This window comes from Pristis pectinata, chromosome 37, assembly GCF_009764475.1.
Source record: "Pristis pectinata isolate sPriPec2 chromosome 37, sPriPec2.1.pri, whole genome shotgun sequence".
NCBI classification, from domain to species: domain Eukaryota; kingdom Metazoa; phylum Chordata; class Chondrichthyes; order Rhinopristiformes; family Pristidae; genus Pristis; species Pristis pectinata.
The window spans coordinates 11,164,956-11,177,530 of NC_067440.1; the positions used below are offsets into that span (position 1 = coordinate 11,164,956).

Consider the following 12,575-nt stretch of genomic DNA (forward strand, 5'->3'; position numbering starts at 1 on the left):
AAGGCTAAGCAGGATGAACAGAGCTTTAACGACATCTTAAAAATCCTTGAAAAGAAAAGGTGATGTATGCTCTGACACATAAGAATACTTCGTCCAAACTTGCGTAAAGTGGCATAGCGACGGAGCGTCCCGGAAGATGGAAAACACTTTGAGTTTATATTCTCTCAGGAAAGGTGCAGTGGCATGACCTAATACCTACATGAGTCGAGTTTATTGTCATGTGCACAAGTACAGTGAGGTACAGGTACAATGAAAAACTTGCTTGCAGCAGCATCACAGGCACCTAGGTACAGACCACACACAGAATATAAATTATACGTACATTGTACCTGCACTGCACTTTCTCTGTAACACTTTATTCTGCATTCTGTTATTGCTTTACCTTGCACTACCTCAATGCACTGTGTAATGACCCATTCCCTTTCTCAGGCATACCCCATCAAATCCCTCTGACTCGTTTTGCCAGTGACCTACCCTGAATGACGCTGCGGGCGGGCGGGCGCCGAACACCAGTCATTAGTCAGGGGGGGGGGCGGGTGGATTGATCTATTGGTTCATTCGCAGGGGTTCGCCGGGACGGAGAGGCGGGCGGGCGGGCGCCGAACACCAGTCATTAGTCAGGGGGGGTGGATTGATCTATTGGTTCATTCGCAGGGGTTCGCCGGGACGGAGAGGCGGGCGGGTGGGCGACGAACACCAGTCATTAGTCAGGGGGGGTGGATTGATCTATTGGTTCATTCGCAGGGGTTCGCCGGGACGGAGAGGCGGGCGGGCGGGCGCCGAACACCAGTCATTAGTCGGGGGGGGCGGGTGGATTGATCTATTGGTTCATTCGCAGGGGTTCGCCGGGACGGAGAGGCGGGCGGGCGGGCGACCAGCAGCTGCGGCAGCGGTGAGTCGCCGGTTCGTGTCCGGGCCGCGGAATTAGGGGCGGAGGGAGCAGGGAGAACGTATTGGGGGCGGTGTGGGCCCACCCGGCTTCGGAACCGACCCGAGGCCGAGGCTGCGGCCTAGCGAGGGAGGGGCGGCCCCGGGCCCGGTGCAGCCCCTCTCTTTGCACCTTCTCCTTCCTTTCCTTCCCCCTTTTCTCTCTCCCTTCCCTCCTCCCTCTCTCTCTCCCTCTCACTGAACAGCTGCAAAAAAAAAAGCAGATGTTCTCGAACGTTTCTGGGATCTTGCTGTGCAGTTTCCCGCGCGTCTCTTGACCAAGTTTGGACCGTTTCTGGGATCTTGCTGTGCGCCCCCCCCTCCCCCAACACCTCAGGGGTGACCAGGCTTGGACCGTTTCTGGGATCTTGCTGTGCGGCCCCCCACACCTCAGAGGTGACCAGGCTTGGACCGTTTCTGGGATCTTGCTGTGCGCCCCCCCCCCCCCCACACCTCAGAGGTGACCAGCCTTCGACCGCTTCTGGGATCTTGCTGTGCAGCACCGCCCCACACCCCTGAGGTGACCAGGCTTGGACCGTTTCTGGGATCTCGCTGTGCTGTTTCCCACACCCCTGAGGTGACCAGGCCTTGACCATTTCTGGGATCTTGCTGTGCGGTTTCCCACACCCCTGAGGTGACCAGGCTTTGGAAGCTCTCTCGTGGGCCGGGAGGGGGTCTCAGGACGTCTTGCAGCTGTGAACGATGGGGGTAGAAGTGAAGTCCTTGAGCCCGAGGCAGCCTCAGCCAATGCCGGAGACACCCAGCAGGTCAGGCAGCGTCTGTGGAGAGAGGAACGGAGTTGTTGAGTGTGGCTCGACAGGTGGTGCTCCCATCTCAGAAGGTGGAGGGGTCACAGAAGTCCCAGTGAGATGCTCTTCAAAATTAAATTAACTCCTGACACGTCAAAAATTCCCTTAAGGAAAAGAACGTACATAATGTAGGGTGCAGGTTGGTGCAGTGGGTAGAGCCACTGCCTCAGGGCTCCAGAGACCTGGGTTCGTTCCCAACCTCCGGCGCTGTGTGTGTGTGTGTGGAGTTTGCACGTTCCCCCCCCCCCCGGGTGCTCCAATTTCCTCCCACATCCCAACGACATGTGGGGTCGGTGGGTTAATTAACCCTAGTGCGTGGGTGAGGGGCGGAATCTGGAGGGAGTTGACGAGAATGTGGGGAGAATAGAATGGGATTAATCTAGGTTCAGAGTAAATGGCTGCTTGGTGGTTGGCATGGACTTGATGGGCTGAAGGGCCTTTTTCTGTCCTGCATCTCTCTGTGTGACTCTAAGTTTTACATTTCAGGTCTTGGACCTTTCTTGAGTAGAGGCATAGAACAGTAAAGAGAAGGCCATTTGGACCATTGAGTCTTCAAATGGCAGATTTATATAAGTTTCTTGGACATCAGACCGGAAATGTTGACTGTTTCCCCCTCCGCAGATGCTGCCTGACTTGCTGAGGGTTTCCAGCATTTTCTGATTTTATTTCAGACTTCCAGCATCTGTAGTTTGTTTGATTCCCATGAGCCCCTTGGTGGGTGGGTTGCTTGTGAACGGACTCTCATCACCTCTCCAAGTATGGACGTAGGGATCTCATCTAAGATCTTTATCAGTCACCTGTACATCAAAACACACAGTGAAATGCATCTTTTGCGTAGAGTGTCCTGGGGGCAGCCCGTAAGTGTTGCCACGCTTCCGGCGCCTACATAACATGCCCACAACCTCCTAACCCGTGTGCCTTTGGAATGTGGGAGGAAACCGGAGCACCCGGGGGAAACCCACGCAGACACGGGGAGAACGTACAGACAGTGGCCAGAATTGAACCTGGCTCATTAGCGGTACGCTAACCACTACACTACCGTGTCTGCCCTTCTTACCAGAAGCCCTACATCAGCAACATGCTTGGATTCGTTTATTATTGTCAGGAACGCAAGAAGCTGCAGAGAGTAGTGGACTCAGCCCAATACATCACGGGCACATCCCTCCCCACCATCGGGAGTATCTACAGGAGGCGCTGCCTCAAGAAGGCAACACCCATCATCAAAGATCCCCACCATCCGGGCTGTGCCATCTTCTCGCAGCTCCCATCGGGCAGGAGGTACAGAAGCCTGAAGTCCCACACCACCAGGTTCAGGAACAGCTACTTCCCTTCAACCATTTGGTTCTTGAACCAACCGGCACAACCCTAATCACTGCCTCAGTACAGCAGCACTGGGAGCACTTTGCGCTAAAAACGACTTTGTTTTCTGTTATTCTGATTGTGTGCTCTCTTGTTCCAATTGTGTGCTTACGTATAAAAATTGTGTTCAATTTATGTTTTTTCTTGTGAATACTGCTTATCTGATGCTCTGTGCCTGTGATGCTGCTGCAAGTAAGTTTTTCATTGCAGCTGTGCACACATGGACTTGTCCAGATGACAATCAATTTGACTTTGACTTTGAATGGAAGATTTAAAACTCTGATAATCTGGCATCCCAATTGTTTGGAAATCCTGATGGTTCAACATCTGGCTCACTTGTTAATCCAGGGGTCCAGATGTGCAGCCAGAGCTGGGATCTGGAGTGCTAGTATATTTCCCGCTCCCTTTAAACTCATCAGGTTCACTGGAAAATTCATGATATTGGTGTGTAACGTGTAAAGTGAAAGTGTGTTTGGGTATTAATAGGAATAACGTCCAACAGTCATACAGCACGGAAACAGGCCCTTCAGCCCAACTGGTCCATGCCGACCAAGATTCCCATGTAAGCTGGTCCCACTTGTCTATGTGTGGCCCATATCCCTCTAAACCTTTCCTATCCGTGTACCTCTCCAAGTGTCTTTTAAATGTTGTTATGTACCTGTCTCAACCACTTCCTCTGGCAGCTCGTTCCACATACCCACCACCCTCTGGGTGAAAAAGTTACCCCTCATGTTCCCATTAAATGTCTCCCCTCTCAGCTTAAACCTATGCCCTCTAGTTTTTGATTCCCTTTCCCTGGGGAGAAAGACCGTAACCATTCACCCTCTCTATGCCCCTCATGATTTCGTACACCCCTTTAAGATCACCCCTCAGTCTCCCACGCTCCAATGAATAAAGTCCAAGCCTGCTCAAGCCCTCCCTCGAGTCTGGGCAACATCCTTGTAAATCTTTTCTGCACCCTTTCCAGCTTGATGGCTTCTTTCCTACAATAGGATGACCAAAACTGTACACAATACTCCCAAGTGTGGCCTCACCAACATCTTGTACAACTGCAATGTGATCAATGACCCCACTCACCCCGGACATTCTCTCTTCTCCCCCCATGGGCCAGAAGGTACAAAAGCCAGAAAGGACATACCACCAGGTTCCAAGGACAGCTTTTATCCCGTTATAGATTTTCACTGTACCTCAGTACATATGACAATAATAAACTGTTACCATAACTTATATAACATACCCAACTTCTATACTCAGTGCCCTGACCGATGAAGGCCAGCGTGGCAAGCACCTTCTTCACCGTCTACCTGCAACGCCGATAGAACCATAGAACATTACAGCACAATACAGGCCCTTCGGCCCACAATGTTGTGCCGACCTTTAAACCTCGCCTAAGGCTATCTAACCCCTTCCTCCCACATATCCCTCTATTTTAAATTCCTCCATATGCTTATCTAGTAATCTCTTGAATTTGACCGATGTACCTGCCTCTACCACCGCCCCAGGCAGCACATTCCATGCCCCAACCACTCTCCGGGTAAAAAACCTTCCTCTGATATCTCCCTTGAACTTCCCACCCATTACTTTAAAGCCATGCCCTCTTGTATTGAGCATTGGTGCCCCGGGAAAGAGGTGCTGGCTGTATCTATTCCTCTTAATATTTTGTACACCTCCATCACGTCTCCTCTCATCCTCCTCCTCTCCAAAGAATAAAGCCCTAGCTCCCTTAGTCTCTCCTCATAATCCATACTCTCTATACCAGTCTGCAAAACCTGCCAGTTCAGGAAACCAATGTCCCGACGGTGCTGGAGTTTAAATGCATCTTCCTTTACTTACAGGATGGGAACAGGGCTATTGCCAGGTCGAGGTCGGAGAGTTAAGTTCGCAGGAACCATCGAACCATGAGTGGGGCATTCGACGCTCAGATGGAGCCTCCCTGCTTGCTTGCCATACCAGGCAGTCCGTATTCCGTCTTTGTGATCAAGGAGGGGTACGCCTACACAGATGAGGAGGGCAACACAAGAGCGGATGGTTCGATAACCCTGGTGAAAGGGCCGCAGGTAGTCCTGGTGGACACGGGGAACCCATGGGACGGCGGGGTGATACTGAGGACCCTGGAATCGCATGGGCTCGGACCCGGGGACGTCTCGTACGTGGTCTGCACCCACGGCCACTCGGATCACGTGGGCAACCTCGGCCTGTTCCCGGAGGCCACCTTCATCGTGTCGTTCGACATCTGCCGCCGGGACGCCTACCTGAGCCACGACTTCCGCTCCGGGCTGCCCTACAGGATCGACGACTGGCTGGAGGTTTTCGCCACCCCGGGACACTGCGGCAGTGACGTCAGCCTCCTGGTGCGAGGCACTTGCCTGGGGACAGTGGTGGTGGCGGGGGACCTGTTCGAGAGGGAGGACGACGAGCAGAGCTGGCGGGAGCTCAGCGAGAACCCCGAGCTACAGGCGCGACACAGGGACAGGGTGCGGACTCTGGCCGATGTCATCATTCCCGGTCATGGGCCACCCTTCAGGGTAACAAAAGAAAGCGTCCCGGCCACTGACACCTGTGTTTAGGTGCTGAGCCACCCCTCTGTAGGTAACGGGGGATCCAGGAGAAGCAGCAAAGGCAGAGTAAGACCATAAGACATCGTCGTGGCTATCCCTCGAGGTTGAGGATGATGGTCTCCGCTCCGTAGATCTATTTATGGGCTCTCAAGTGGCTTATGAGTCCAATCTTGGCTCTGAAAATTCTTCCGCATTCAGGACAGGTAGTTCCAGATGGCAGATCGGGCTTTAGCCCACAGAGTGAAAACGCCTGTGCGTGTATTTGTTTAACGTGTACCTGATGTCGCACTACAAAAAGCACACGATGCTTCACAGATCAACCAACTGATTCCAATGGCATGGAAACCACGACGATTGGAGCTGATGGATTTGTGGGAGCCTTCATCCGCCTTCACAGCCATTGAGTTCGAAGTAACTTCGTCCGCCTGTTCCACCGTTGAGGTCTTGGTTGGATTGTTCTTTGTCAGGGACCTCACCATCGACCTTACCGCCATGGGTGACACCAGGAGCAGAGCTCCAGACGGCATCGCTCTTGGGATCTCAGAACCACACAAGCTTCTCCACCACGACAAGGTGACAATCCACAGAGAAGAAGACCATAAGACCGTAAGAGAAAGGAGCAGAAGTCGGCCATTCAGCCCATCGAATCTGCTCTGTCATTCTCCCATTTAGCCCCACTCCCCCGCCTTCTCACCATAACCTCTGATGCCCCTGGCTACTCAGATACCTATCAATCTCTGCCTCAAATACACCCAATGACTTTGCCTCCACAGCTGCCCGTGGCAACAAATTCCACAGATTCACCACTCTCTGGCTAAAGAAATTTCCCCGCATCTCCGTTCTGAATGGGTGCCCTTCAATCCTGAAGTCGTGCCCTCTTGTACTAGACTCCCCTACCATGGGAAACAACTTCGCCACATCTACTCTGTCCGGGCCTTTTAACATTCGAAATGTTTCTATGAGGTCTCCCCTCATTCTTCTGAACTCCGGGGAATACAGCCCAAGAGCCGTCAAACGTTCCTCATACGTTAACCCTCTCATTCCTGGAATCATTCCAGTGAATCTTCTCTGAATCCTCTCCAACGTCACAGCCTTACCTCCAGTGACCAGGACACACGTATCCAACTCGAGCTCATTCCCTGAATTTAAGTTCACAGCTGTCGTGGTGGGATTAGAAACTTTTTTCTAAATTTCATAGGGTAATACAGTGCGGAAACAGGCCCTTCGGCCCAACTGGGTCCTGCTGACCACTGCATCCTCCCTGCTAGTCCCAGTTGCCTGCTTTCAGCCCAATACACAGTTCCTCCCCAAGCTTACAAACGCCCGCCTTATATACAGCCCATACTTACAAACGAGTGTTTGGGAGACCGGCGGGACGGAGTTGCCGGCTGCTGCGGGACTCGGTTCGCGGCTGCATTTCTGACTTGCGAACAGTCCGGGTTACGGGCAGTTCACGGGAGCAGGACCCTGCCGTAACCTGGGGAGGACCTGGATGTACTTTATTTATTAAAATAAATTCAAAAGTGCTTAGCACAGAATATATCGAGTCAACATTTTCATGATGTCGTGTTACTCCTGATACTTTGGGGGTTCTGACTGGGAATTTTTCACCCAGAGGGTGGTTGGAATTCTGCATGAAGAGGTGGAGACTCTCACAACTTTTAAGAAGTGTCTAGGGGCCCCCCCAGGTTACCTGACATTATGCAAATTCTCCCATACATTTTTAAAACCTTTTCAAGCTAATAATAATAAAATATTTCATGGTACTCATTAATAACTGAATACAGTATATACTTCATTAGTTTAATTACGGGCAGTGTTAGATGAAATGAAGGAGTGATAGCAAGTGTCTGCAGAGGGACACAATTTGGATAGGTATAGAAAACAGACAGACTGACTGATGGAGAAACAGACAATTCTCAGGAACGGAGCCCTCAGGGGCTGCCTCTGGATGAATTGGTTATGGATCCAACGCGGGTAAATGGGATTAGTGTAGCTCCAAGGGCGGCACAGATATGTTGGGCAGAAGGGCCTGTTTCTGTGCTTTAACATTACTAGGTCATCACTTATAAGATATCTTTATTAGTCACACGTACATCGAAACACACAGTGAAATGCATCTTTTGCGTAGAGTGTTCTGGGGGCAGCCCGCAAATGTCGCCATGTTTCCGGCGCCAACATAGCATGCCCACAACTTCCTAACCCGTACGTCTTTGGAATGTGGGAGGAAACCAGAACACCCGGAGGAAACCCACACAGACACGGGAAGAATGTACAAACTCCTTACGGACGGCAGCCGGAATTGAATCTGGGTCGCTGGCGCTGTAATAGCGTTACGCTGACCGCTACACTTTATCGTTCATTTACAACCTTAAAGCAAATGAGCCACCAGGCTGGGGTGAGTGGGTTGTCCCATCACAAACAGCTAACAAAGTTAGACCTGTGTTCTTTGTTGTTTTGAAGATCAAGGGGCGATCTAATTGATACACCTAAGATTCCAGGGGGTCGTGGAAGACAGATATTGAGTTGTCTCCACTTGTGGGAGAGACTTGAATGGGGGGACATAATGACGAGGGGATGAGAAGGAAGCCGTCATTTAAAACTAAGGTGCATAGGAACTCTGGAATTCCCAACCTTGGAGGGTTGTGGAGGATGGATCATTGGGGGTATTTAAAAATGAATTTGGTAAAGTTTGAAAGATTGGGAAATTGGGGAAATTTCACCCAGGGGGGTGGTTGGAATCTGGAACGCACTGCCTGATGGGTGGTGGAGACGGGGGCTCTCAAAACACTTGAACTGCCAAGGTAGAGAAGGCTACAAACCAAGGGATTGGTGTGGATGGGTACTTGACAGAATGGACGTGATGGGCTGAAGGGTCTTTCTGCACTGTGTGGCTCCATCACTCTCCTCAGCACACAAGAAGGCCATTTGGCCCAACTGGTGCATGGTGGTGCTTACGCTGCACTCGAGACTCCTGTATTCTCTCACCTACCCCCATCAGTGTATCCCTCACACAATTGTCCAGCCTCCTCTTAAATTCGTCAGTACTGTTCACCTCAGCCACTCTGTGCGGGAGTGCTTCCACATCTTCAGCGTGCCCTGTTGGATTCCTTGTACTGACAGCCTCTGGTTACACTCATGGAAACGTTCACCCTGCATCTGGCACAGCGGGTAGAGTGGTTGCCTCACAGCTCCAGAGACCCCGGTTCGATACCAACTTCCAGCTCTGTGTGTGCGTGTGTAGTTTGTACTTTCTCCCTGCGGGTCAGTGGGTTAACTGCCTGCTGTAAAACAGGTTGAGGGAACTCGGCCTTTTCTCCTTGGAGCGACGGAGGATGAGGGGGGACCTGATAGAGGTGTATAAGATGATAAGAGGCATTGATCGTGTGCATAGTCAGAGGCTTTTTCCCAGGGCTGAAATGGTTGCCACAAGTGGACACAGGTTTAAGGTGCTGGGGAGTAGGTACAGAAGAGATGTCAGGGGTAAGTTTTTTACTCAGTGGTGAGTGTGTGGAAGGGGCTGCCGGCAACGGTGGTGGAGGCGGATAAGATAGGGTCTTTCAAGAGACTGTTGGATAGGTACATGGAGCTTAGAAAAATAGAGGGCTATAGGTAAGCCTAGTAATTTCTAAGGAAGGGACATGTTCCGCACAGCTTTGTTGGCTGAAGGGCCTGTATTGTGCTGTAGGTTTTCTATGTTTCTAAATTGCCCCCTCTGTGTATGGGGGGTAGAATCCGGGGGGGCAAGGGGGGAGTTGATTGGAATGGGGAATAAAATGGGATCAGTGTAAATGGGTGCTCGATGGTTAGCATGGACTCAGTGGGCTGAAGGGCCTGTTAGTGGGATGTTTGACTCTACAATACTGGCCTTGAGGGAGTGCGGTGCAGAATGAGATGGGATTCCCAAGAATTCAATTGCAAGGTCACAAACCAAGGATGCATTCCCAAATTACCAGGACTCTTTAAGAGTCAAACAGGTGTAATAAGGCAGGAGTCACATGAGGGCCCAGTTTAAGGAAATTTAATCGCAGACTGAGGGAAACAGAGAGAGCAGATGACATTTTCTTTTTTGCTGGTTGGGGCAGGGTCTACGTATTGGCATCCAGGTGAAGGGTCTTGACCTGAAACATCGACTGTCCATTTCCCCCTATAGATGCTGCTCGACCTGCTGAGTTCCTCCAGTGTCTTGTGTGTTGCTCCAGATTCCAGCAGCTGCAGTCTCTCTGTCTACATATTGGAGCCAGGCATGGTTAGGAAAACCTCCTCATACAGATGAAGGTCAAAGTTGGACTGGTCTAATTATCAATCGCCTGTGTATGTTAAAAAGGTTTCAACTTCAAATTTGATATTTGAAAGATTTTAAGCAATATGGAGGCATGAGGCTGTATAAGGCGATGGGCACACTGTATTTGGAGTATTGTAAGCAGTTTTGGAACCCGTATCTAAGAAAAGATGTGCTGGCATTGGAGAGGGTCCAGAGGAGGTTCACAAGAATAATCCTGAAATGAAAGGGTTAATGTATGAGGAATGCTTGATGTCTCTTGTCCTGTACTCGATGGAGTTCAGAAGGGTGGGGGGGAATCTTGTCAAAACCTCCTGGATACTGAAAGGCCTGGAATAGAGCAGACGTGCTGTTTCCATCAGTGGGAGAGTCCAGGATCCGAGGGCACAACTTCAGGATAAAGGGACATTCCATTAGAACTGAGATGAGGAGGAATTTCTTCAGCCAGAGGATGGTGGATCTGTGGAATTTGTTGCCACAGAGGGCTGTGGAGGCCAAGTCATTGGGTGTATTTGAGGCAGAGATTGATCGGTTCTTGATTAGTGAGGGAGTTGAGGGTTACAGGGAGAAGGCGGGAGAATGGGGTTGACAAAAAAATTAGACATGATGGAATGGCAGAACAGACTTGATGGGCCCAATGGCCTAATTCTTCTCCTATATCTGATGATTTTACAGCGTGTGGATAGTACCAATAAAAGTCCAATAATCCAGCATCCTCGGGACTTTGGTGGGGCAGGCTTGGCAGATTTCCCAGATTATTGGACTTTTATTTCCATGGACCTGTCCAAGTGTCTTTTAAATGTTGTTAATGTACCTGCCTCACCCACTTCCTCTGGCAGCTCGTTCCATATACACACCACCCTCTGTGTAAAGAGGTTGCCCCTCAAGTTCCTATTAAATCTTTCCCCTCTCACAAAGCTATGCCCTCTAGTTCTTGATTCCCTAACCATGGGAAAAAGACTTGAGTGCATTCACGTGATCATACAGTCATACAGCACGGAAACAGGCCCTTCGATCCAATGGGACTCTTGATGGGAATGGGGAATAAAATGGGATCAGTGTAAATGGGTGCTCGATGGTTAGCATGGACTCAGTGGGCTGAAGGGCCTGTTAGTGGGATGTTTGACTCTACAATACTGGCCTTGAGGGAGTGCGGTGCAGAATGAGATGGGATTCCCAAGAATTCAATTACAAGGTCACAAACCAAGGGTGCATTCCCAAATTACCAGGATTAAGAGTCAAACACATGCAAAACACGTATTGCCCGGCAAGCTAGTCCCATCTGCCTGCGTTTGGCCCATAGCCCTCTAAACCTCTCCTATCCATGGACTTATCTCGATGGCTTTTAAACGTTGCTAATGTGCCCACCTCAACCACTATTTCTGGCAGCTCATTTCCAAATACGCACCACCCTTTGCGTGAAGAAGCTGCCCCTGATGTCCCTTTTAAATCTCTCGCCTCTGATCTCAAATCTATGCCCTCTTGTTTTTAAGCACCCCCCCCCCCAGGAAAAAGACTATGCACTTTCACCCTGTCTATACCCCTCATGATCATATACCTCTGTCAGGGTCACCCTCATAATCTCCTACATTCCATGGTATAAAGTCCTGGTCTACGCAACCTCTCCTTGTAACTCAGGCTCCCAAGTCCAGGCAATATCCTGGAAAATCTTTTCCACGCTCTTTCCGGTTTAATAACATTTATCCTATGGCAGGGTGACCAAAACTGTACGCAATATTCCAAGTGCAGCCTCACCGGTGTCTTGCAGAACCGCACCGTGACCTCCCAACTTCTATACTCAGTGCCCTGACTGATGAAGGCCAGCGTGCCAAACGCCACCTTTGCCAGTGATTGGAACCTCAACCAGATGCACCATAGAAAGCATCCTATCTGGATGCATCACGGCTTGGTACGGCAACTGCTCTGGCCAGGACCGCAAGAAACTGCAGAGAGTTGTGGACACAGCCCAGCGCATCACGGACACCAGCCTCCCCCCCCCCCCCCCCCCCCCTTGGACTCTGTCTTTACCTCTCGCTGTCTTGGTGAAGCAGCCAGAATAATCAAAGACCCCACCCATCCGGGACATTCTCTCTTCTCTCCTCTTCCATCGGGTAGAAGATACAGGTGCCTGAGGGCACGTACCGCCAGACTTATGGACAGCTTCTACCCCACTGTGCTAAGACTATTGAACGGTTCCCTTATACGATGAGATGGACTCTGACCTCGCGATCTACCTCGTTGTGACCTTGCACCTTATTGCACTGCACTTTCTCTATAGCTGTGACACTTTGTACTGTTATTGTTTTTACCTGTACTACCTCAATGCACTCTGTACTAACTCAATGTAACTGCACTGTGTAATGAATTGACCTGTACGATTGGTGTGCAAGACACGTTTTTCACTGTACCTCGGTACAAGTGACAATAATAAACCAATACTAATGCCAATACCCAGGCCCAGGCCGCCCCACACTGCTTACGCTCTGGGCCTCCTGCTCTCATTCCCGACTAATGAGCGAGCCAGACGCGAATTATCTGGATTTTGGAATAATCGGATGGAACATTACAGCCCTTCAGCCCACGTTGTCTGTGCCGACCATGATGCCAAGTTAAACTAACCTCTGGATGATCAGAGGTTCA

At 50.6% G+C, this 12,575-nt stretch overlaps 2 protein-coding genes across 4 annotated transcripts in view; one reads left to right on the forward strand and one right to left on the reverse strand.

Annotated features, from left to right (window-relative positions):
• Positions 1 to 734: 734 nt before the first annotated feature.
• LOC127586635 (uncharacterized) overlaps positions 735 to 12,575 on the reverse strand; it is a 30,436-nt gene continuing 18,595 nt past the window's right edge. Inside the window, exons 8-9 of the mRNA XM_052044749.1 lie at positions 1,496 to 1,706; positions 735 to 1,010 (exon numbers count right to left, since the gene is read on the reverse strand). Coding sequence (XP_051900709.1) covers positions 735 to 1,010; positions 1,496 to 1,706 — 487 coding nt within the window. The remainder of the gene's footprint in view (positions 1,011 to 1,495; positions 1,707 to 12,575) is intronic.
• Positions 805 to 7,373, forward strand: mblac1 (metallo-beta-lactamase domain containing 1). Of its 3 annotated transcripts, none has more exons than XM_052044552.1 (2): positions 805 to 892; positions 4,931 to 7,373. In XM_052044552.1, the coding sequence occupies exon 2, from the start codon at positions 4,994 to 4,996 to the stop codon at positions 5,660 to 5,662; it is 669 nt and encodes a 222-aa protein (XP_051900512.1). In that variant the 5' UTR covers positions 805 to 892; positions 4,931 to 4,993; the 3' UTR covers positions 5,663 to 7,373. The 3 variants fall into 3 exon arrangements, with proteins under 3 accessions (XP_051900512.1, XP_051900514.1, XP_051900513.1); XM_052044554.1 differs by lacking the exon at positions 805 to 892 and adding an exon at positions 2,971 to 3,044; XM_052044553.1 differs by lacking the exon at positions 805 to 892 and adding an exon at positions 3,581 to 3,657.